The sequence below is a fragment of the Scyliorhinus torazame genome, chromosome 8 (assembly GCF_047496885.1).
Source record: "Scyliorhinus torazame isolate Kashiwa2021f chromosome 8, sScyTor2.1, whole genome shotgun sequence".
In the NCBI taxonomy this organism is placed as follows: domain Eukaryota; kingdom Metazoa; phylum Chordata; class Chondrichthyes; order Carcharhiniformes; family Scyliorhinidae; genus Scyliorhinus; species Scyliorhinus torazame.
The window spans coordinates 183,178,151-183,203,635 of NC_092714.1; the positions used below are offsets into that span (position 1 = coordinate 183,178,151).

Sequence of the window (25,485 nt, forward strand, 5' to 3'; positions counted from 1 at the left end):
ATGGTGTAACCCGGGGCCATTGGGCACCCGAGGGAGGAGCAGATGGGGCCCATGCTGGTGACTCGCACAGGGGATGTTCCAGAAAACTGCAGCAGCTCGGACTCCCTTGGCGCATCTGGTGGGGGCAGTGGGCATAATAGGCAGCACCACGGCAAACAGGACACCCAAGCTGCAGCGGGGCCCATCCAGACCCGGGCGCCCCAGAAGGCGGCCGCCAAAGGGAGCCCAGGTTGCAGGGCGGGAATCACAGCAAGCAGCCTCCAATACTGATGTACCATCTGGGGACCCATCTGGACATAGTGTTAGGGCCATTATGCCCGAAAAGTAGACCCCAATTAAGTTGGCATGGGTGTAGAGCACAGTGTAGCGATAGGGGCTGGGTACATATCTGTATATATTTTTTCACATGAAACACATGTGCACAATGTTGCAACCTGCCTCAGTGCTCTGTCAGATGGGTGTGAGGTGTGGGCTGGTTTGGGCTGGCCGCAGAAGGGGTGCGGACATTGGGGGTGGGCTTGGCTCAGGGACTGCAGTTCAGCCAGCGCTCACTGCTCCCCTTGCTCAGCTGCAGTTTTCAACGGCATGCTCAGCCCTTGGCAGCAGGTCCTCGAATGGCAGGCGCTGCCGGTACACATGAGGCCTCATGCGGCGCTTCCTTTGCACCTCCTCCGCCTCGGCATGTTGGGTGGCCTGTTCTCCATCCTCAGTGGCTGTCTCCTGTTCCTCTGGGACAGACTGCGCCACTGCACGCTCTGCTTCTGCATGCTTTGCTGCTACAGCTTCCTTCTCCTCGAGCAGCTCCAGCTCGTAAAGCCGCAGTGCATTCCCCAGGGCTGCGGTGACTAGCAGGAACGCCACCATTGCTGGTTGAATTCCAATATCCATTGTCTGCAGGGGGTGAAAGTCTGACATGTTAGCCTGGCGTGTACCTCCATGCCCAACAAGGTCCAATGGGCTACAAGATGGACTCAGTTGGCACTGCGTATTTGCCCTCATTTTCGCCCCTTTCCTCCATCACCGCACCCTTAGTCCCGTTGGTGCCTCTTGTCGTGTTGGGTGTTCTGGTTCACAAACAAGCCAACAATGCTGGAAGTGGTGTGATGCTATTTTATTAACTGTTCAACTATGCTAACATACTGTAAACGTGGGTATAAGCAATACCAGCTTAACTGTGGACCCTTTCCTATCACTAGCTATGGTGAGGCACTCAGCACATGGTGAATGTCTGTGATGCAGGCTGTGAGCTCTGTGCTCTGAGCTGGCTGCTGCTAGAATGAGCGGGAACTCTCCTGTCCCCTGTCTTTATAGTGCTTGTGCTCTCACTGGTGATTGGTTGCGGTGTTATGTATGCTGGTTGGTCCTACTGCATGTCCATCAGTGTGTGTATGTGATTGCATCATAATGTACTGATGTATATTATGACACCTCTGGCCTTGGTGCCCATCGATGCTGCAAGGCGTACCATTGGCTGGAGCTGACCTTGACAGCGATACGCTCTGCGGCCTCTGTCCACTCCCCCCCCCCTCCCCCACCCCCCGCCGTAGTGGCTATTGTGGGCGTTGCACTTGGGTGGACAGCGTAATGCCCCGCCGGCGAGTGATTGGGGGAAGGTTGGTATAGTGGAGGGTGGGTTGGAGGGTGGGGCTTGGGTGCAGAGGTGGTGGGGGTGGCCACCCATACGACCGGTGTCACTCTGCAGAACCAGCGGCGAAGGTGCGTGGTCAATGGAGTGCACAGCAAGATGGCTGCCTTGTAGGCCCTGGGCAATAGCGCTCCATGCCTTAACACTGCCCTAGTCCCGTGGGAGGTCACCCCAGCCCACGTCCATCACCCATGTTATCAGCCCCCGCCCCCGGTCCTGGCTGGCCCCTCTAGCCAGCCCGGCCAGTATCCAGCCCGGCAGCCTACATTCGTGCCTCTCTGTGCCCTACCTCCTCTCTTTCCCTCATCAGCCATGGCACCTGTTTCGCGATTTTTAAAAGTACAAGTGAACCTCGCCGTCAGGAATTCCCCCAGTGAAGGTGGAGAATCGCGGAGGCCCTGGAGAATACCGGGTAAGGCCCGCTAATGGTATGCCAACGGCGTTTACCGTGGAACTCATTGGCGCCACTGATGAGGCACCGGAGAATTGTGATTTGGTGTGAAACCGGCGCCCGCCATGATTCCGGCATCAGAACCAAGTCTCTCCCCACTCGTTTTTCCCAATTCTGGCATCAACCGATGGAGAATCCTGCTCATTGTCTTTGGACCCTACCGGAAGCTCCATTTACTCGGCACTGACTTCATCAATCTCGCTGCTCACTGTTTGAGCTGAATGGGACCATTCACAACTTTGACTTTAAATTTGGTCCTGCGGTGAGCTTGCAAACACCTATCTTCTTCATCACACAACCACCACCTTTCATTCCCATAAAGTCGCCTATCCCCTTCCCTGTCTCAGTCCATCTGCCACTGAGAAGCTCATCCATATCTTTGCTACCCCTACACTTGGTTATTGTAATGCTCCCATCTTCCACCCTGCATAAAGTTAAACTCTGCCGCCCATATCCTAACTCACCTGTTCAGGCATCGTCCCTGTGCTCACCGATCTCGAGCTTGCTTTAGCATGACCTCAATTTCAAAATTCAACTACTTTGTTTTGATTCCTCCATGACCTATCTCTGTGACATGACATAGCTCTACAGCCTACCAATCATAGTGCTTCTCTAATTCTGGCCTCTTGCACAGCCCTGATTTTAACTCCGCCCTCAGATTTGGAATTTCCTGTTTAAACCTCTCTGTCTCACTGACCTTTAAAATGCTCCTTAAAACTTATCTTTTTAGTCACCTTCCCTAGTATTTCCTTCCATCAAATATTGTTTGGAAACACTCCAGTAAAGTGCCTTTGGTTCTCTATAATTGCAGGTTGTTGTTTGGTGCTGTTGCAATCAACATTTGCTGTCGCACTTTACACCAAAGACATCTGCATTCTGATTGTGATGAAGATTGATATGAAATGGAACAAATTGTGAATTCATCAATTTGAGTATTTAACCTAAACTGAGCATTTTGTATCTGGAATATTTGTTATTCTTTGTACAGATTGTGGGTGGCATGGTGGCACAGTGGTCAACACTGCTGCCTCATAGTGCCAGGGACCCAGGTTCAATTCCAACATTGGTGACTGAACGTGTGTCTCCATGTTTTTTTTTGGGGTGCTCATGTTTCATCCCACAGTCCAAAGATGTGCAGGTTAGGTGGGGTTAGGGGATGGGGGTGGGGATGGGTCTGGGTCGGGTGCTCTTTCAGAGGGTGGGTGCAGACTCGATGGGCTGAAAGGCCTCCTTCTGACTGTATAGATTCTATTGTGCAGGATTTCATAAACACAAAATCGCTCTAAAATCGTCCCGTCCTATCCATCCACGACATTTCCCCACTAGTGTCGGAGCCAGAAAATGCCTCTTTTCCAAATTTGTTTGAATGACAACCCAACTCTGGTTCGCTCTGGTTAGTCGACCAAAATGGCAACATTTGCAGCAATGTTCCATTGTATCTTGTTGAGACAAAGTCCTCAAGGGTTATGCTCTCTGGATTACTACCTGAGCCACTTGCAAATTGACATCGGGGTTGAGAAAATTTGGGAAGTAAACAAGTAGCTAAAGGAGTGGTGTGGGAAAGAGGGGTTCCATTTCATGGAACACTGGCATCAGTATTGGCACAGGAGGGATCTGTACCGCTGGGACCATCTCCACCTGAACCGATCTGGGACCAGTGTTCTAGTGGAAAGGATAAATAGGGTGGTCACAAGGACTTTAAACTAGCAAGTGGGGTGGAAGGGAAGAGTAAAACTATGGGAAGTACAATGGTTAATGGGAAGCAAAGCAGCAGGTTAGCACATGGGGAGGTGGGTTCAACTACATGGAAAATTATGAAAAAAGTTAAAGGGAAGAAGACCTCAGGAAATGTTATTAATGAAGGTGTTATGATTCAAAAGGAAGCTATAAAAACTAGCATTTGGGCACTTTACCTGAATGCTCGTAGCATTCAAAGCAAGACAAATGAGTTGTCGCAGAAATCATCGCAAATGACTTTGATTTAGTGGCCATTACAGAAGCATGGTTGCAGGATGGTCACGATTGGGAGTCAAATATCCAGAGGCATCAGACTATTTGGAAAGACAGACTGGAAGGTAAGGGAGGTGGTGTAGAACTGATATTTAAGGATGACATCAGGGCGGTAGTGAGGGATGATAGAGGTTCTATGGAGAAAAATGTTGAATCCATTTGGGCGGAAATTAGAAATAGTAAGGAGAAAAGATCACTGAAAGGCGTAGTCTATAGGCCGCCAAATAATAGTGGTGGGGCAGGCAATAAACAAAGAAATAACTGATGCATGTAAAAATGGTACGGCAATTATCATAGGGGATTTTAATCTCCATGCTGATTGGTCAAACCAGGTCGATTAAGGCAGCCTTAAGGAGAAATTCATTGAATTTATCCGCGATAGTTTCCTCGAACAGTATATAATGGAACCTATGAGGGAGCAAGCTATCCTAGATCTGGTCCTGTGTAATAAGACAGAAATAATTAATGATCTTATAGTTAGAAGGAGCGATCACAGTATGGTTGAATTGAAAATACAGATGGGGCAGCACGGTAGCACAGTGGGTAGCACAGTTGCTTCACAACTCCAGGGTCCAAGGTTCGATTCTCGGCTTGGGTCACTGTCTGTGCGGAATCTGCACAGTCTCCCCGTGTCTGCGTGGGTTTCCTCTGGGTGCTCCGGTTTCCTTCCACAGTCCAAAGGTGTGCAGGTTGGGTGGATTGGCCATGCTAAATTGGCCTTAGTGTCCTAAAAGGTTGGGTGGGGTTATTGGGTTACGGGGATAAGGTGGAGGTGTGGGCTTGGGTGAGGTGCTCTTTCCAAGGGCCAGTGCAAACTCGATGGGCCAAATTGCCACCTTCTGCATTGTAAATTCTATGATTCTAATAAGATGGAGGGTGAGAACGTAAAATACAATATCAGTGTCTTGTGCTTAAACAAAGGAGACTACAATGGGATGAGGGAGGAGTTGCCTGAGGTAGATTGCGAGCAAAGACTTCATGGTGGGGCAATTGCAGAACATTGGAGGACTTTCAAAGAGATTTTTCACAGTGTTCAGAAAAAGTATATGCCAGTGAAAAGGAATGACTGGAGGGAAAGGGATAACCAACCATGGATATCTAAGGAAATCATGGAGGCTATCAAATTGAAAGAAAATGCATGCAAACTGGCAAAGATTAGTGGGAATGTAGAGAATTGGGATATCTTTAAAGGTCAACAGAAAGCCATGAAAAAAGCTATAAAGAAAAGTAAAATAGATTATTAGAGTAAACTTGCCCAGAATATAAGAACAGTTAGCAAAAGTTTCAATAAATATATAAAATGAAAAAAAGTGGCTAAGGTAAACATCTGTCCTTTACAGGATGAGAAGGGGGATTCATTACTGGGAAATGAGGAAATGGCTGAGGCATTGAACTGGTATTTTGTGTCGGTCTTCACAGTGGAAAACGCAAATAACATGTCACAAATTGATGACAAGGAGGCTATGGCAGGTGAGGACCTAAAAATGATCATTATTACTAAGGAGGTAGTGTTGCGCAAGCAACTGGGTCTAAAGATAGACATGTGTCCTGGCCCTGATGGATACTAAAAGAGAAGGCGGTGGAAATAACAAATGCGCTCCTGGTAATTTATAAAAATTCGCTGGACCTGATCTGGGGCGGTTCCGGCAGATTGGAAAACAACAAATGTGATGCCACTGTTTAAAAAAGGAGGTAGACAAAAGGTGGGTAACTATAGGCGGGTTAGATTAACTTTTGTAGTGGGGAAAATGCTTGAATCTATCATCAAAGAAGAAATAGCGAGACATCTGGATAGAAATTGTCCCATTGGGCAGACGCAGCAAGCGTTCATAAAAGGCAGATCATGTTCAACTAATTTACTGGAATTATTTGAGGACATTACGAGCCCGATGGACAATGGGGAACTACTAGAAGTGGTGTATCTAGATTTCCAGAAGGCATTCAACAAGTTCTACATAAGGTAAAGGTGCACAGTGTTACGGGTAATGTATCAGCATGGATAGAGGATTGGTTCGCTCATAATAAGCAAAGAGTGTTTTTCTGGTTGGCGATTAGTGACTGGTGGTGTGCTTCAGAGATCAGTGTTGGGACTGAAATTGTTTACAATTCACATAGATGATTTGGAGTTGGGCACCAAATGTAATGTGTCAAAGTTCACAGATGACACTAAGATGAATGGTAGAGCCAAGTGTGCAGAGGACACTGAAAGTGCCAACTCCATACTCCCAGAACGCCTTGATCCACTGCAATTCATATACCGCTGCAACCAGTCCACAGCAGACGCCACCTTCCTGGCCCTACACTCATCCCCAGAGCATCTCGACAACAAGGGCTCCTACATCAGACTTCTATTTATTGACTACAGCTCCGGCTTCAACACCAGAATCCCAGCCAAGCTCATATCAAAGCTCCAAAACCTAGGACTTGGCTCCTCACTCTGCAACTGGATCCTTAACTTTCTGACCCACAGACCACAACCAGTAAGAATAAACAACAACACCTCCTCCACAATAGTCCTCAATACCGGTGCCCCTCAAGGTTGCGTACTTAGCCCCCTGCTCTACTCCCTGTACACACATAATTACATGGCAAAATTTGGTACCAACTCCATATACAAGTTTGCTGATGACACGACCATGGTGGGCCAGATCTTGAACAACGACGAGTCAGAATACAGGAGGGAGATTGAGAACCTAGTGGAGTGCTGCAGCAACAACAATCTCTCCCTCAATGTCAGCAAAACTAAAGAGCTGGTCATTGACTTCAGGAAGCAAAGTACTGTACACACCCATGCCAGCATCAACGGGGCCGAGGTGGAGATGGTTAATAGTGTCAAATTACTCGAGGTGCACATCACCAAAAATATGTCCTGGTCCACCCATGTCAACTCTACCACCAAGAAAGCACAACAACACCTATACCTCCTCAGGAAACGAAGGAAATTCGGCATGTCCACATTAACTCTTACCAACCTTTACAGGTGCACCTTTGAAAGCATCCTATCTGGCTGCATCACAGCCTGGTATGGCAACTGCTTGGCCCAAGACCGCAAGAAACTTCAGAGTCGTGAATACAGCCCAGTCCATCACACGAGCCTGCCTCCCATCCATTGACTTCATCTATACCTCCCACTGTCTGGGGAAAACGGGCAGCATAATCAGAGACCTGAAAGACCTGGGAACCTGAATTGTAGCTCCAGTATACAGGAGGTTGAGAGTAGTGAAGTCATGAGTAAGGTTTCAAAATTGCAGGAGTGTACCGGCAGGCAGGAAGGTGGTTTAAATTGTGTCTTCTTCAATGCCAGGAGCATCCGGAATAAGGTGGGTGAACTTGCGGCATGGGTTGGTACCTGAGACTTCGATGTTGTGGCCATTTCGCAGACATGGATAGAGCAGGGACAGGAATGGTTGTTGCAGGTGCTGGGGTTTAGATATTTCAGTAAGCTCAGGGAAGGTGGTAAAAGAGGGGGAGGGGTGGCAGTGTTAGTCAAGGACAGCATTACGGTGGCAGAAAGGACGTTTGATGAGGACTCGTCTACTGAGGTAGTATGGGCTGAGGTTAGAAACAGGAAAGGAGAGGTCACCCTGTTAGGGGTTTTCTATAGGCCTCTGAAAGGTTCCAGAGATGTAGACGAAAAGATTGCAAAGATGATTCTGGATAGGAGCGAAAGCAACAGGGTAGTTGTTATGGGGGACTTTAACTTTCCAAATATTGACTGGAAACGCTATAGTTCGAGTACTTTAGATGGGTCCGTTTTTGTCCAATGTGTGCAGGAGGGTTTCCTGACACAGTATGTAGATAGGCCAACGAGAGGCGAGGCCATATTGGATTTGGTACTGGGTAATGAACCAGGACAGGTGTTAGATTTGGAGGTAGATGAGCACTTTGGTGATAGTGACCACAATTCGATTACGTTTACTTTAGTGATGGAAAGGGATAGGTATATACCGCAGGGCAAGAGTTATATCTGGGGGAAAGGCAATTATGATGCGATGAGGCAAGACTTAGGATGCATCGGGTGGAGAGGAAAACTGCAGGGGATGGGCACAATGGGAATGTGGAGCTTGTTCAAGGAACAGCTACTGCATGTCCTTGATAAGTATGTACCTGTCAGGCAGGGAGGAAGTGATCGAGCAAGGGAACCGTGGTTTACTAATGCAGTCGAAACACTTGTCAAGAGGAATAAGGAGGCTTATGTAAAGGTGAGACATGAAGGTTCAGTTAGGGCGCTCGAGAGTTACAAGTTAGCTAGGAAAGACCTAAAGAGAGAGCTAAGAAGAGCCAGGAGGGGACATGAGAAGTCTTTGGCAGGTAGGATCAAGGATAACCCAAAGCTTTCTATGGATATGTCAGGAATAAAAGAATGACTAGCATAAGAGTAGGGCCAGTCAAGGAAAGTAGTGGGAAGTTGTTCTTGGGGTCCGAGGAGATAGGAGAGGTGCTAAATGAATATTTTTCGTCAGTATTCACACAGGAAAAAGACAATGTTGTCGAGGAGAATACTGAGATTCAGGCTACTAGATTAGAAGGGTTTGAGATTCATAAGGAGGAGGTGTTCGCAATTCTGGAAAGTATGAAAATAGATAAGTCCCCTGGGCCGGATGGGATTTATCCTAGGATTCTCTGGGAAGCTAGGGAGGAGATTGCTGAGCCTTTGGCTTTGATCTTTAAGACATCTTTGTCTACAGGAATAGTGCCAGAAGACTGGACGATAGCAAATGTTGCCCCTTTGTTCAAGAAGGGGAGTAGAAACAACCCCGGTAACTATAGACCAGTGAGCCTTACTTCTGTTGTGGGAAAAATCTTGGAAAGGTTTATAAGAGATAGGATGTATAATCATCTGGAAAGGAATAATTTGATTACAGATAGTCAACACGGTTTTTGGAAGGGTAGGTCGTGCCTCACAAACCTTTTTGAGTTCTTTCAGAAGGTGACCAAACAGGTGGATGAGGGTAAAGCAGTTGATGTGGTGTATATGGATTTCAGTAAAGCGTTTGAGAAGGTTCCCCACGGTAGACTACTGCAGAAAATACGGAGGCATGGGATTCAGGGTGATTTAGCAGTTTGGATCAGAAATTGGCTAGCTGGAAGAAGACAAAGGGCGGTGGTTGATGGAAAATGTTCAGACTCTAGTCCAGTTACTAGTGGTGTACCACAAGGATCTGTTTTGGGGCCACTGCTGTTTATCATTTTTATAAATGACCTGGAGGAGGGCGTAGAAGGATGGGTGAGTAAATTTGCAGATGACACTAAAGTCGGTGGAGTTGTGGACAGTGCAGAAGGATGTTACAAGTTACAGAGGGACATAGATAAGTTGCAGCGCTGGGCTGAGAGGTGGCAAATGGAGTTTAATGCAGAAAAGTGTGAGGTGATTCATTTTGGAAGGAATAACAGGAAGACAGAGTACTGGGCTAATGGTAAGATTCTTGGCAGTGTGGATGAGCAGAGAGATCTCGGTGTCCATGTACATAGATCCCTGAAGGTTGCCACTCAGGTTGAGAGGGTTGATAAGAAGGCGTACAGTGTGTTAGCTTTTATTGGTAGAGGGATTGAGTTTCGGAGCCATGAGGTCATGTTGCATCTGTACAAATCTCTGGTGCGGCCGCATTTGGAGTATTGCGTGCAATTCTGGTCGCCGCATTATAGGAAGGATGTGGAAGCATTGGAAAGGGTGAAGAGGAGATTTACCAGAATGTTGCCTGGTATGGAGGGAAGATCTTATGAGGAAAGGCTGAGGGACTTGAGACTGTTTTCGTTAGAGAGAAGAAGGTTAAGAGGTGGCTTAATTGAGGCATACAAGATGATCAGAGGATTGGATAGGGTGGACAGTGAGAGCCTTTTTCCTCGGATGGTGATGTCTAGCACGAGGGGACATAGCTTTAAATTGAGGGGAGATAGATATAAGACAGATGTCAGAGGTAGGTTCTTTACTCAGAGAGTAGTAAGGGTGTGGAATGCCCTGCCTGCAACAGTAGTGGACTCGCCAACACTAAGGGCATTCAAATGGTCACTGGATAGACAAATGGACAATAAGGGAATAGTGTAGATGGGCTTTAGAGTGGTTTCACAGGTCGGTGCAACATTGAGGGCCGAAGGGCCTGTACTGCGCTGTAATGTCCTAAGTTTTATGTTCTAAAGACCCCTCCCACCCAGCTTACTCACTCTTCCAACTTCTTCCATCAGGCAGGAGATACAAAAGTCTGAGAACACCCATGAACAGATTCAAAAACAGCATCTTCCTGCTGTTACTAGACTCCTAAATGACCCTCTTATGGACTGACCTGATCAATACTACACTCCTGTATGCTTCACCCGATGCCGTTGTCTATGTATTTACGTGGTGTACCTTGTGTTCCCTATTATGTATTTTCTTTTTATTTTATTTTATTGTCATGTACTTAATGGTCTGTTTGAGCTGCTCGCAGAAAAATACTTTTCACAGTGCCTTGGTACACGTGAAAATAAACAAATACAATCCAAAGTCTGCAGGGGGATATAGATAGTTTAAGTGAGTGGGCAAGGGTCTGGCAGATGGCGTACAATGTGAGGTCATCCATTTTGGTAGGAATAACAGCAAAATGGGCTATTAATTAAATATTAATGAATTGCATCATTTTGCTGTGAAGAGGGACCTGGGTGTCCTACTGCATGAGTCGCAAAATGTTTGTTTGCAGGTGAAGCAGGTAATTAAGAAGGCAAATGGAATTTTGTCCTTCATTGCTAGAAGGATGGAGTTTAAAATCAGGGAGGTTATGTTGCAGCTGTATGGGGTGCTGGTGAGGCCACACCTGGAGTACTGTGTACAGTTCTGGTCTTCTTACTTGAGACAGGATGCATTGGCACTGGAGGGTGTGCAGAGGAGATTCACTAGGTTGATTCCGTAGTGGAGAGGATTAGCTTATAAGGAGAGACCGAATAGATTGGGTCTATACTCATTGGAATTTAGAAGAATGAGGGGGGATCTTATAGTGATATATAAAATTATGAAGGGAATAGTTAAAGATTGAAGCAGGGAGGTTGTTTCCACTGGCAGGTGAAACTAGAACTAGCAGGGGGTGGGGGGGGGGGCATCGCCTCAAAGTAAGGGGGAGCAGATTTAGGACTGAGCTGAGGAGGAACTTCTTCACCCAAAGGGTTGTGAATCTGTGGAATTCTCTGCCCAGTGAAGCAGTGGAGCCTACCTCGTTGAATGTTTTTAAGGCAAAGATAGGTTGATTTTTGAATCGTAAAGGAATTAAGGGCTATGGTGAGTGGGCCGGTAAGTGGAGGTGAGTCAATAAAAAGATCAGCCATGATCTTATTGAATGGCGGAGCAGGCTCGAGGGGCCAAATGGCCTACTCCTGCTCCTAGTTCTTATGTTCTTATGTTCAATCGAGTCACTAATTGTCCCATCAAATATTAAGGAAAGGAGAAGGAAGCCTCCTTCTTTGACTGATGGAAAAGATTAGCCCATAGGGTGATGAGTCAGCAAAATCACCGAGTTATTTGATCTTTTTACTGAAGTAAATGGAATCACTAGGAATGGAACTTATCTATTGTAAACAACCCAAGTATTTGCTTTTCAGCAGGCATATGCAAGTTCAAAGATTCCAATCATTGTTGGACGGCTTATAGCTGTTGGATTTAATTTTACATTGAAAACCCTGCAGGAAGTTATTTATTAAAGCTTAGTCATAGAGATAGGTTGAATGGAGTTGAAGAAAGTGCATGGGTTAATTATCTACTTTCAACTCCGAGGAAACTCAGTCAATAATTTTGAGGTGGTTCCTGCCTGCAATTTGACATTGTCATCTCATTTTTGTGACTAATGGCATTCAGTGGAGCACCACAGAACAAACTGATGGGGAATCCAAGTTTAGTGGCAAGCCAAGAGAAGTGAAATGGATACTGGCGAGCTTCTTATTTTTGCGCCTGAGTCCAAAATTATATTATTTTACTTTTTGACACTTGCTAGGATGACTCACCACCCCCATCCTCATGAAATGTTCTAACAGCCCTGTTTTAGTTGCATCCAGACCCATTTTTCGCATGCTCTCCCAATGTTGTTCAATCATCCACTACCCATAAACCTGAGGACATCCAAAATTCTGCTGCTGTGTCCTAAATTGTACCAAGTTTCATTCACCCTGTGGTTACTCACCCATATTGCCTTCTACTTCTGCAATGTCTCAATTTTAAATTCTTGGACTGATGTTCAAATCCCTCCATGGCATCACTCCACACTATTTTTACAACCTCCTCCAGCCCTGCTTCTCCCTGAGAACTCTGCATTCCACCGAATCTGTGTCCTTGCTTATCCTCCACTTCCTTCTTCCCAGAATTGGCAGCCGTATTTTAATCTGTCTGGATCCTAGGCCCTCGATTTTTTCCCGAATCCTTTGGCTTCTCCCTCCTCCTTTAAGATTGCATAACGGTTACTTTATCACTTGTTCTAATTTCTACTTTGGTTTTTATCTGATTACACTTCTGTGAAACTTCTTGGAGCATTTTTACTATCTTAAAGCTGCTATATAAATGTCAGCTGTAAATATGAGATTTTACACTTCTGGTTTATGCATTTTCATCTGCATGATGGCACAGTAATTAGCATGGCTACCTCACAGCTCAGGGAGCCCGGTTCAATTCTGGCCTTGGGTGACTATCTGTGTGGAGTTTGCACGTTCTCCCCATGTCTGCGTGGGTTTACTCCGGGTGCTCCGGTTTCCTCCCACAGTCCAAAGATGTGCAGGTTAAGTGCATTGACCCTGCTAAATTGCTCCTTAGGGTCCAGCGATGTAAAGGTTAGGTGAGGTTGTGGGATTGTGGGGATAGGGCAGAGGAGTGGGTCTAGACAGGGTGCTCTTTCGGAGGGTCGGTGCGGACTTCATAGGCTGAATTGCCTCCTTCTGCACTGTATGGATTCTATGAATCTATTTCAGCCCAAAAGGAAGCGTTATTAAGCTTAAACTAATTATCTCAAATCTGTGCATCTGAAACAATATGTGAGGACTGATATTTCCAATGTTAACAGTATTGCAGAAACCCTGTGGAATTCCCACAATGTTCCTCTGTCAGAAAATGCCAGGCTAACTGACCAAGGTGCAGAGTAGTGGCAGATACATGAAAAAATGTAAGTGAGATATTTGAGTGAAAGTCTAAATGGTCAGCACCATAGATTTTGGGTCTGGCCGTATTGTCTTTTCCAGTCAAAAACTCTGCGGTCAAACTCATGTGCAGATCAAATAACACATAAAATCCAAATATTACAGAAATACACTGAATCAGCACAAGCCCTCAAACAGATCATCTCGGATGAGTCTATTCAAGATACCTTTTCTTCAATATACTTTTTCTGAGTTTGTTGAGCAGTGGAACTTTGGAGGGTATGGTCAGGTTTATTCCTTGGCAGAGCTGGGATGATGTGGAAGGATCAGATGAAGGCCTGTTTGTCCTCCGAATTCAGACCTACTGCTAAGTCTAAAGCTGAGAAAGTCAAACTTTGATTTATGCCGTGGACTGTTGTTCATGTTCCAGCCATTGTTATCGTGAGGGAGGGAAGGGGGGGCAGGAGAAGCGGGGAGGGTAAGGGGGGGGGGGGGGGGGAGACTGTGTTAGAGGTGGTGGGAAAGTGTGAGGGGGAAGGTGAGAGATTGTGAGGGTGTGTGTGTGGAGTCAGAATGCGTTCATATATTTGGCACACTCACAGTATCACGGTTTTCACCCGCTTTCACCATCATGCCCTTTCAGCCACTCTCACAGTGGGTGAGGGTAAGTGAGTGAGAGCCCTGAGCCACTGGTGTGCCAGAAACACACATTCTCACCCTATTAGACTCTGATACTCATCTTCATTAATAATGCATTTTTTTTGCTCAGCAAGTTGTTTCATTCTTGTGGAGTGGTGGCTCGAGGCAATGTTAGGTAGACGGTAGTCATGAAGAACAAAGGACCCGATTTACCGGCCTCGCCGCGACCGACGTGGGGACGCAACAAGGCTGTTGAATCTCACGAGCGGCCTCGAAATGTCTCACGAGATTCAACACGAGACCTCGCTAGGGTGCCGTTTAGCACTGCTCCATACAAACGAGGACTAGGCATATTGACACTGGGGCGGGGGTCTCCCAGGCTTATAGAGACCCCAGGTGGTCGGGCTCTGGGCAGGGTGGTATCCTGGCATTCCACCCAGCACCTGGGCATTGCAGCCTAGAAACCCAGGCAGTGCCACCATGGGGTTGCCAGTGTGCCTGGCGGCACTGCCAAGCTGTGAGGGGCACCTCCAGGATGCCAGGCAGGCAGTACCAATGTGCTTGGGTGCCAGGTTGTCCATGCCAGGGGACAAGCCCGGGGTGCCTTGCTCATAAGACATGGGTTCTATAAGTTGGATGAATTGGGGATGGTGATGATGGAGGGGTCGAAAGAGCGGGGCTGTCTTTAAAAGTGGCACCCCGATCCACAAGTCATCTCCCTGAACTGGCGGGCTGAGTCAGGAAATGACTAAAGTACAGCCTCGGGGCATTCCCCGCCGAGGCCGTAGAAAACAGAAAAGTGTTGTTGAATAGCGGGGTCTTTCTTGGCACTGCAGGCATCGAGTAACACCCCGTTCAATGTGCCCAAAACAGGCCTCTGTTTTTGTTCCATTGAATCGCGCCCAAAGTGTTTATTGGCAACTAACAAGGGTAACTTAAGTACAGGCTCAGAGTCTCTAATTAGATGTTAACACTCTGGCTCTCGGCGAGCATGAGCGGGGTGGGGGGTTTGAGGCAGGTTAGAGGTGGTGAGAAAGTGTGAGGGGGCGGAAGGTGAGAGCAGATGTTTATCAGCCTGAGCAGATGTTTAACAGCCATTTAATGACTGGCAGCTCTCTTACCTCAGCAGCACCATTCCTGATGTGGTGGCCAATGATGGGACTGCAGGCGGTTCCAGAAGAGCCATACAGCGATGGAGGGGGGTTCAAAGCTAAGCCCACAATCCCGTTGATGCCAAGCTGGCAGGACCTGGCGGTCCCATTTTTTTAAAAATGGGCTTAAGTACCAGATTGTCAGGGCGAGGGAAAACCAGGGCAGGGGGGGATTACCTTGCTGGGGTGTGGGGGGGTGTAGGAGGATCTTCCGATGGGCGTTGGCAGCAAATACTCATTCTTGTGTTTAAATCCATCTATAGCCTCACACCCCACAATCTTTACAATCTCTTCTAGCTATACAGCCCTCAAGAAGTCTATGGTTCTCCAACTCTTAGTCTCTTACGCTTCTCCATTTCTTTCATCCCTCCATTGCCGGCCATTCCTTCAACTATCTCGGCACTAAATTCTTGAAATTCCCTCCTCAGACACTCCACCACTCTCTCCAGCTTTCACGATACCTACCTTAGTCAGCCAGGCTTTTTTGTCTCCAGTCCTAGTATCGCCTCCTTTGACTTAGTATTATATTTGTTTGAATATGCTCATGGGAAACACTTTGGGATGCTTTACTGTGTTGAAGGTGCTATATAAATGCAAGTTCTTATTGACTTTTTTTGAGCATACATTACATGCAAACTCTCCTGACTGTTTATAAAAAAGACACTGGTTCTGATGGCACTTACGCAAGTTGACTGATTATGAAGTCAGTCCACCACTGTTTGTTGTGGAAGAAAGCGTGGACAGCCCACAATGTTCCTTTGACGTTTCTTTGAAGATTCTGTTTTATAATAGTAATCTGAGCGGACTTACATTTGGTCAAATATGGATTAATAGCTTTGGAGTCGTGTTACATTTCTGTTGTTTTCAACAAGACTGGGTTTTAATACCTAACAGTAGGAAATTACATTGTTAGATGGCCAATTAGGTGAATTCATGTCTGAAAGCTCCGCAGAAGAATCACGGTAACAATGGACTGCACTTTTTTTCATACCGCACAGATGTGAAGCAAATCCAAGATTACATTTACTTCAGATGTTCACATTGAATGAGCTAGATATTGGAGCCCAGTAGTTATGGAACTGGAATTCACCTAATCCCTCACAATATATGTTCCCCCACCCCCCCACCCCCATTCCCAACATGCACCCCTAGCCCAATTTCCACAAGTGCAGGTCATCTTTTGCGACCTGGTATTGGGAGCCATTCTTTAATGTATCAGGATGGTAGATGTTGGCTGGAAATTTAAGCATGGGGGGAATGCGGCTGAATGCGATATTATCTTCATTTGACAGGCGTTTCACCCGAGCTGTATTTCAGGGGCGGAAGCCATTTCTGGTCCGGATTTCCTTTCTATTCCACCGTGCTGAACATTGTCTTGATTTGGATCAGCGGAGGTACACAAACCCAGGGAGAACTCTGCCCTGCATAGTCTGTCTCCACTTTGGATGTTCAGCAGATTGCTGAGACACCAGGGAGCTATGAAATCGCTTCCATTTGGAAAAGAAGGAGCCGTATAAACTGAAGGGCTGCAATTAAATAAGGCTTCTTATTCTGACAATTCTCTTGGTGTAATCAGCAATGAGCAAAGGGTTGAGATCACCCTCTAGTGATAAAAGTTAAATATCATCTCCCATACCAGTGTCTGTCTCTCATCAGTTGGAGGACAGCAACTCTGAAATACATTTTTACTGAACGGATAAAATGAGAAAAATGAATTAGTTGCCAGGGACCAGATGTTAGAGGAGTATTGTGTGCAATAAACAGAAATTGTTTGGAGCAAGGAGATATGGTGAACTGAACCATGGGTCAGCTTTATCATTCAAAGTCATCCACTTCTATGCATTCAAATTCATTTTGAAGAATGTCAGCGAGGAAATAGAATTATTAAACTTACATTTAGCAACCACAAGAGAATCATACAGCACTGGCGTAGGATGCAAAGCGCAAAAGAAATAACAATTTCTGGTTTAGCTGGTTTAGCACAGGGCTAAATTGCTGGCTTTTAAAGCAGACCAAGGCAGGCCAGGTTCAATTCCCGTACCAGCCTCCCAGAACAGGCAGCGGAATGTGGTGACGAGGGGCTTTTCACGGTAACTTCATTTGAAGCCTAATTGTGGCAATAAGCGATCTTCATTTTCATTTCATTTTCAATAGTATAAACCTATCACATTGAATTCACAGCAGAGGAACAGGTCATCCAACCAAACTTGACCGTGCTGGTGTTTTATTTCTACATTAAACTCCCACTCCTTTTCTTCTAATACTTTCTTCCTCACATGTTCCTTGGCTTCCCTTGAAATGCATCTCTGCTAATTTTGCCTGAACTACCTTTTGTGGTCGCGAGTTCCACATTCTTACCACACACTGGGAAAAGGGGTGTCCCCCTAACTTCCCCTTTGGATTTTTTAGTGACTGTCTTATGGCCCCTAATTCTGTTTTTCCCCACACCTTTCTGTCACCTACCTTATTGATTCATTTCAAAACCTTAAAAATCTCAGAGCAATAAGTCTAGCTCCTGTGTCAAAAATAATAAAGAAACTAGAGGCATGAGGTAAGGTGTGCAACAGGGTTTTTCTATGGCCTGGGGAAGGTGCTGTCCACATAAGAAACATTAAAGCGAACAAAAAAAAACTCTGGAAAACACTATTCACCTCATCGGGGTCATTCTTATTACACAGCTGAAGTGTTTTGGGGAAAAGGTGATGGGATTACTTCAGGCATTTGTAGATAAGACTGCCCTATTTTGAATATGAGAATTTTGGAAATGGGTGAAGGAACTGTTTAGACATTAGATACATCAGGGGAGAAATTCTCCCGAAACGGCGCGATGTCCGCCGACTAGCGCCCAAAATGGCACCAATCAGACGGGCATCGCGCCGCCCCAAAGGTGGGGAATGCTCCGCATCTTTGGGGGCCGAGCCCCAATATTGAGGGGCTAGGCCGACGCCGGAGGAATTTCCGTCCCATCAGCTGGTGGAAACGGCCTTTGTTGCCCCGCCAGCTGGCGCGGAAATGACATGTCGGGGCGGCGCATGCGCGGGAGCATCAGCGGCCGCTGAAAGTTTCCCGCGCATGCGCAGTGGAGGGAGTCTCTTCCGCCTCCGCCATGGTGGAGACCGTGGTGGAGGCGGAAGGGAAAGAGTGCCCCCACGGCACGATTGCGGGCCAGGCCACCGTGGGGACACCCCCCGGGTCAGATCGCCCCGCGCCCCCCCCAGGACCCCGGAGCCCGCCCACACCGCCTTGTCCCGCCGTTCAAAAGGTGGTTTAATCTACGCCGGCGGGACAGGCAATTTATCGGCGGGACTTCGGCCCATCGGGCCGGAGAATCCAGCGGGGGGGCCCGCCAACTGGCGCGGCCCGATTCCCGCTCCCGCCGAATATCCGGTATCGGAGACTTCGGCAACTGGCGGGGGCGGGATTCACGGCAGCCCCCGGCGATTCTCCGACCCGACGGGGGGTCGGAGAATGACGCCCCTTATGTGTGATGCAACTGTCAAACTTTGACACACCTTTTAAAAAATGTTAAAGTACAAAGAAACAGTAACATAAGGCTGCATGTTCGAACATATAATAGACCATAACTTAGAGGCTTGTAAACAATCAATACTCAGCAAGTTCATGGAAACTAATAGCTTCCCAGGCCCATTTATTTCTGAGTAAACTCATTTCTCATGCCAACCTGCTATTCCTTGGATTAAGTTATTCAATATGTTTTTTTGCTTTTTCTCTTTTACCACTTTCCCCTCCATCAGTTCTGCTCACTCTGTACTGTATTGGTTGTCGATATTTAAAGTTGGTGTCCCCAAGGCAACTCCACACCCATGAGGTCATCGACTGCCTCAGATTGGGGCTTCTGCCCCTTTGAGGACGAGATACTGCCTCCAAGAGCTGCTTGCCCATTGGAGGGCTGGCACCACTTCAATCCCAGAAGCGCCATCAGAAGCGGTGGCCACTGTTGGCACTGCAGTCAGCTAGGTGACGCCTCTATGGAGGAGACCCCAGGACCTATGTGGGTCTGGCTCACCGATGCCAGCCAGGTGCCCGTGAGCTGGGTGGTGTCATTGCTGAGGGCAGCGAAGTTGGTTCAGCTGGGAGATATCTCCATGGGCCACAGGATGCCCAATCAGATTTCCCGCATCTGACTAAATCGCAGGGTGTCAGGAAGATGAGCGCACTAATCACCAAATTCCCTCCAGATTCAATATACTTTCTCTACCCTGCCTCCCTCCTGAATTTTACCCATTATTAAATCCTTATTCATTCTGTTCTGCACCTGGCTCCTCTTCATAAATGTCCTGGGCTATTTATCTCTGCTGAGTACTCTTTTGGTTATGTTCCCACAGATGGAGAAACATTTCCAGCATGTAAACTGGAATAAGCTAAATGACTCTCCCATCCTTTACACTGAGCTAAAGCAATCCAAAAGCAAACCAATATGTTCTATGAATCACCAACCTGCTTCCATTGCTATCACGGTGATATTATGCCATCCTGCTGTCTCTCGGTCCAGTCTTTTGGCAATAGTGATGTCACCAGTGTTGGCATCCACATTAAATATTCTCTCCAAGTCAGTGTTACGGTCAATGGTGTACCTGAGTGAATTAAGAGCATTAGTGAGAAGAAAATATAATTTAAATGGGTCATTACAAACCCCATCTAACAACAAACAAAAAGAAACGCTTGCATTTATGTAGCATTTTTCACGACCCATCGAAGCCTCAAAGCTCTTTACAGCCAATGAAGTACTTTTACAGTGTAATCACTATTCTAATGTAGGAAAATGGCAGCCAATATGCACACAGAAAGATCCCATACAGCAATTTGATAATGACTGGAAAATATGTTTTTTTTGTGAGTTGATTGAGGGACAATAATTGGCCATGACTCTGGGGATAACTCCCCTTCTCTTCTTCGGAAAAGGTATCTTTTATGTTCAACTGACAGGAGAGATGGGGCTTTGGATACCTCATCTGTAGTATGATACCTCTGATAGTGCGGCACTCCTTTAGTCCTGCACTGCTTTTTCAGCTTTGAATCTTGTGCTCCGGTGCTGGACTGGAACGTTTGGAATCTCATGACTCAGAGGTGAGAGGACTACCAATGGAACTGTTATAACCCCCAAAGACCTACGGGGACTTCCGGATTGATCCCACCGGGGAACTCGTGGCGTATGAGCTCTCACGCTGAAAGGCAGAGGCCCAACAGCGGGCTTGTTAATTCCCCAAGATAAAAGTCAGCCCAAGAAGGAGCCGGCATCTCAGGATGTCCTGACTGGGACTTGGGCGGCTACTTTGTTATTGTATTTCCTAGCTATGAGTAGGAAATAAACTATTTTTGACTTTCCTTTTTGGAACTCCTCATTGACTACAATATTGGCGATGAGGATAAAACAGAACTACAGACGGCACTGCTGGCTGCTTCTCAATGTAAAGGAGTAAGATTTGCACTGGTTCAAAAAGGCCACTCTTTGGTCGACTCATTGTGTTTGATGCGAAAGACTGGGCTCAGTAGGCAGAGTGTATTTGCTATTTCTTCAGGGCAAACGCAATTACTGGGGAAGATTGCCAGAAAGTGATTTTTTTTGACTGCCTGTGGAGCCCCAACTTTCAGCATCATAAAGAGTCTAAACCAACTTGCGGCCCCAGGCTCCAAGAAGCTTTGAGGAATTTGGGGGTACTTGTGAAAAACCACTACAACCCAATCATAGAATCACAGAATTGTCGAAAAATACAGTGCAGAAAAGACATTTTGGCTCATCGAGTCTGCACCACTGCATGAAAGGCACCTGATCTGCCAATCCTAATCCCATTTTCCAGCACTTGGCCTCTAGCCTCGACTGTTAAGACGTGCCAAGTGCTCATCCTGGTACTTTTTAAAGGATGTGAGGCAACACGCCTCTACCACCCTCCCAGGCAGTGTGTTGCAGACTATCACCACCTTCTCAGTGAAAAGCTTTTCCTCAAACTCCCGCTGATCCTCCCGCTCCTCACCTTGTAACCGACGCTTCAACCAAGGGAACAGCTGTTCCCTACCCACCCTGTCCATGCCCCTCATAACCTTGTACACCTCGATCAGGTTGCCCCTCAGTCTTCTCTGCTCCAGTGAAAAAAAAACAGGCCTGTCAAACCTCTCTTCATAACGTAAATGTTCCATCCCAAGCAACATCCTGGTGAAATGCCTCTGTACCTGCTCCAGTGCAATCACCTCTTTCCTACAATGTGGCGGCCAGAACTGCACAGTATTCCAGTTGTGGCCTCACCAATGTTCTGTGTAACTCCAACATGACTTCCTTGCTTTTATAATCTCTGCCACGATTTATAAATGATGTGGAGATGCCGGCGGTGGACTGGGGTGAGCACAGTAAGAAGTTTTACAACACCAGGTTAAAGTTCTCCGTCGGGGAACACTTCAGCAGTCAAGGGCATTCAGCCTCTGATCTCCGGGTAAGCGTTCTCCAAGGCGGCCTTCAGGACGCGCGACAACGCAGAATCGCCGAGCAGAAGCTTATAGCCAAGTTCCGCACACATGAGTGCGGCCTCAACCGGGACCTGGGATTCATGTCGCATTACATCCATCCCCCACCATCTGGCCTGCGAAATCCTACCAACTGTCGTGGCTTGACACAATTCACACCTCTTTAACCCGGGGTTACCCCATCTCTGGATCTGTAAAGATTTAATCACCTGCTAATGCTCGCATTCCAAGCATTGTCTGGCATCTTTGAATCTGGCTATATATATGTTTCCGGAACATACCTCTTCATTCACCTGAGGAAGGAGCAGCGCTCCGAAAGCTAGTGACATCGAAACAAACCTGTTGGACTTTAACCTGGTGTTGTAAAACTTCTTACGATTTATAAAGGCAAGTGTTATGCCCTTTTCACTGCCCTATTATCGTGCACTTCTGCCTTCAGAGATATATTTACAAACATGCCAATGTCTCTTTGCTCTTCGGGACTTCCCAGTGTGGTGCCATTCATTGGATATTTCCTTGTCAAACTGCTCCTTTCAAATTGTAACACCTCACACTTTACAGCGTTAAATTCCATCTGCCACATTTCTGCCATTTGACCATCCCAATTATATTTTCCTGTAACCCAAGACTCTCAGCATCACTGTTAACCACCCGGTCTATCTTTGTGTCATCTGCAAATTTACTGATCCTACTCCCCACATAGCCATCTAAATCATTTATGTAAATGACGAATAATAGGGGACCCAGCGCAGATCCCTGTGATCTGACACTGGCTTCCAGTCACGAAAGCAGCCGTCTGTCATCTCCCTCTCTATCCTATAGCCCAGCCAGCTTTGAATCCACCTCATCAGGTTCCCCTGAATCCCATGTGTATTTGCCTTCTTCAAAATCTCCCATGTGGGACCTTGTCAAATGCTTTGCTGAAATCCATGTAAATTACATCAACTGCACGACCCGCATTTACCCACTCCGTCACATGCTCAAAAAATTCAATCAAATTTGTTAGGCATAACCGTCCTCTGACAAAGCCATGCTGACTATTCCTGATCAAACCTTGCCTCTCCAAGTGGCGATAGATTCTCTCCTTTAGAATTTTCTCCATTAGTTTCCCCACCACTAACATGAGACATGCTGGCCTGTAGTTCCCTAGCTTATCCCTGCAGCCTTTCTTAAATAGTGGGACCATATTCACAATCCTCCAGACCTCTGGCACCTCTCCCATGGCCAAAAAAGAATTAAAAACTTGGATCAGGGCCGCTACAATCTCCTCCCTCATCTCCCACAGCAACCTGGGACACAATTCATCTGGGCCTGGAAATGTCTCCACTTTTAAGCCTGCCAACACCTCCAATACCTTGTCCCTCCCTATGACAACTTGCTCAGTAACCTCACAGTCTCTCTCCCTGAGTTCCATATCTGCCTCCTCATTCTCTTGCATGAAGACAGATGTGAAATATTCATTTAACACCCTACCAATGTCCTCTGGCTCCACCCACAGATTCCCCCTTGGTCCCTAATGGACCCTACTTTTTCCCTAGTTATCCTGTTCCCATTGATTTACTTACAGAATGTCTTGGGATTTTCCAGATTTTTATCAGCTAGAAATTTCTCATATCCCCTCTTTGCTCTCCTAATTGCTTTCTTAAGCTCGATCCTGCACTTTCTGTACTCCACTAATGCCTCTGTTAATTTACTCCCCATGGACTTATTAAAAGCCTCTCTTCCTTCTCATTGTATCCTGAGTATCTCTGGTCATCCATGGTTCTCTGGGCTTGTTACCCCTTCCTATTACCCGAGAGGGAACATGTTGGGCCTGTACCCTCCCCATTTCCTCTTTGAACACCCCCACTGCTCTTCTGTAGATCTCCCACCAGTAACTTGTTCCAATCTACCTTGGCCAGATCCTGCCTTATTTTTCAAAAGTCTGCTCTCCCCCATTTCCAAGACCTTTTTCTGCAATTTGTCTATTTCCTTTTCCATAACAAACTTAAATTCCACCATGCTGTGGTCGCTTTCACTAAAGTGCTCCCCCACCATCACATCAACCACCTATCCGGCTTCATTTCCCAGATTTAGGTCCAGCATTGCACCATCCCTTGTTGGACCTTCCGCATGTTGGGCTAAAAAGTTCTCTTGTCTACATTTTACGAACTCTGCTCCATCTCAGCCCTTAACACAATGACTATCCCAGGTAACGTTGGGAAAGTTGAAACCACCCACTATAATTATCCTATTATTATTTTTACACACTTCTGCAAATTGCGCACAAATTGGATGGCGAGATTGAGTGACTGGCCCAGCAATGCACCACATGTCAGGAGCATCACAAGCTCCCGCCAGCTGCCCCACTCCACACATGGAATGACCAGGCTGGCCTTGGGTGCGCCTGCATGCAGATGTTTCCTGGTCTTTTCAAGGCTCAATGTTCTTGCTGATAGTGGACACCCATTCCAAAAGGCTAAACATCCAGCGAATGTCATCCACCACTTCAAAGGCCACCGTCGAGAACCTATGATTCTCTTTTAGCACTCCTGGCATCCCAGAAGTATTTGTCACGGACAATGATACCCTGCTCACCAATGAAGAGTTTGAAAGCTTCATGAAGACAAACGGGGTGAAGTACATCCAAACAGTCCCGTACAATCCTTTCTCAAATGGTCTGACTGAGAGAGCAGTGTAGACTTTCAAGAAGGGTATGAGGAAACAGGCCACAAGATCCGTGAAGAAGAGGCTGGTGCATTTTTTGCTCAGCTACCGGACCACACCACACGTTATGAACGGGGTGGCACCGGCTGAACTATTGCAGTGAGAGTAGTGAGGCCGTGGAATGCCCTACCTGCTACAGTAGTGAACTCGCCAACATTAAGGGCATTTAAAAGTTTATTGGATAAACATATGGATGATAATGGTATAGTGTAGGTTAGATGGCTTTTGTTTCGGTGCAACATCGTGGGCCGAAGGGCCTGTACTGCGCTGTATTGTTCTATGTTCTATGTTCTATTGATGGGTGGGAGATTCCAAACCTGCCTTAGTCTCACGTTCCCCAATATTTGTGGAAAAGTAGAACACAATCAAAGCCTTCAGACATAGCACCGAGGCAGACAGACACAGATCAGAAGTTTCCAACTAGGGGACGTAGTATATGTCCGTTACTTCGATGATGGTGCCCGTTACATTCCAGGGCCCACGATGAAACAAACTGGACCGGTAACTTACCAAATAAAGACTCAAGCAGCCATAGTGCAGAAGCACCTAGTTCACCTCCAGAACAGGGAGCCAGAGTTAAGACAATCTGCATCTGAGGGACTGTCTTCCAGTCTGGCACAAGGGGACCTAGGGACATCACTCTTCTGCATGGAGGCTCAAACATCTGAGTCGTTAGATGATGGCGTTGCCAGGGCACAGTCGCCAACAGTGCCCCCCAGACGGTCGACGTGAAAACGACATTCTCCAACAGGCTACACGCCCCCTCGACTCATTCCCACAACAGCCCAAAGTGCAACCAGAGGAAAAGCACAGAAGACAACCTCCTCCACTCCCTACAACAGAGGGACTTACACACTTTACAGCGGGGGGGGGGGGGAATGTTATAGCTCCCAGGAGACCCAGGGGGATGATTCGATTGATCCCCCGTGGGACTCGGAGAGTATGAGCTCCCCAGCTGAGGGGCGGAGGCCCAACGGCAGGCTCATTAATTCCCCAAGATAAAAGCCAACCCAGGATGGAGCTGGCATCTCATGATGGTCTCGGCTGTTGCTTAGATTATCACGTTGTTATTGTTTTTCCTAACTGTGAGTAGGAAACAAACTATTTTGGCTCTCCTTTTCGGGACTCCCCATTGACTACAGTAGGAACCATGGCTGAAACCTGATGCACGATCAATGACCACTAAAGCGAGGTTGTAGTCCAACTGAAAACTTTAATAAGCTACATGTTTCCCCCAGCAGCTCAGGTACAGAATGAAGGCTGCTGGGGCGGCACGGGCTCTTATACTCTGCCTAGCAGGGCAGAGCTATCATACATCTTGA

At 46.9% G+C, this 25,485-nt stretch overlaps 1 protein-coding gene across 1 annotated transcript in view; it reads right to left on the bottom strand.

Annotated features, from left to right (window-relative positions):
• The window catches only part of LOC140428295 (cadherin-22-like), a 1,238,550-nt gene that overhangs the window by 341,072 nt on the left and 871,993 nt on the right, over positions 1–25,485 (bottom strand). Inside the window, exon 8 of the mRNA XM_072514610.1 lies at positions 19,439–19,575. Within this exon, the coding sequence (XP_072370711.1) occupies positions 19,439–19,575 (137 nt within the window). The remainder of the gene's footprint in view (positions 1–19,438; positions 19,576–25,485) is intronic.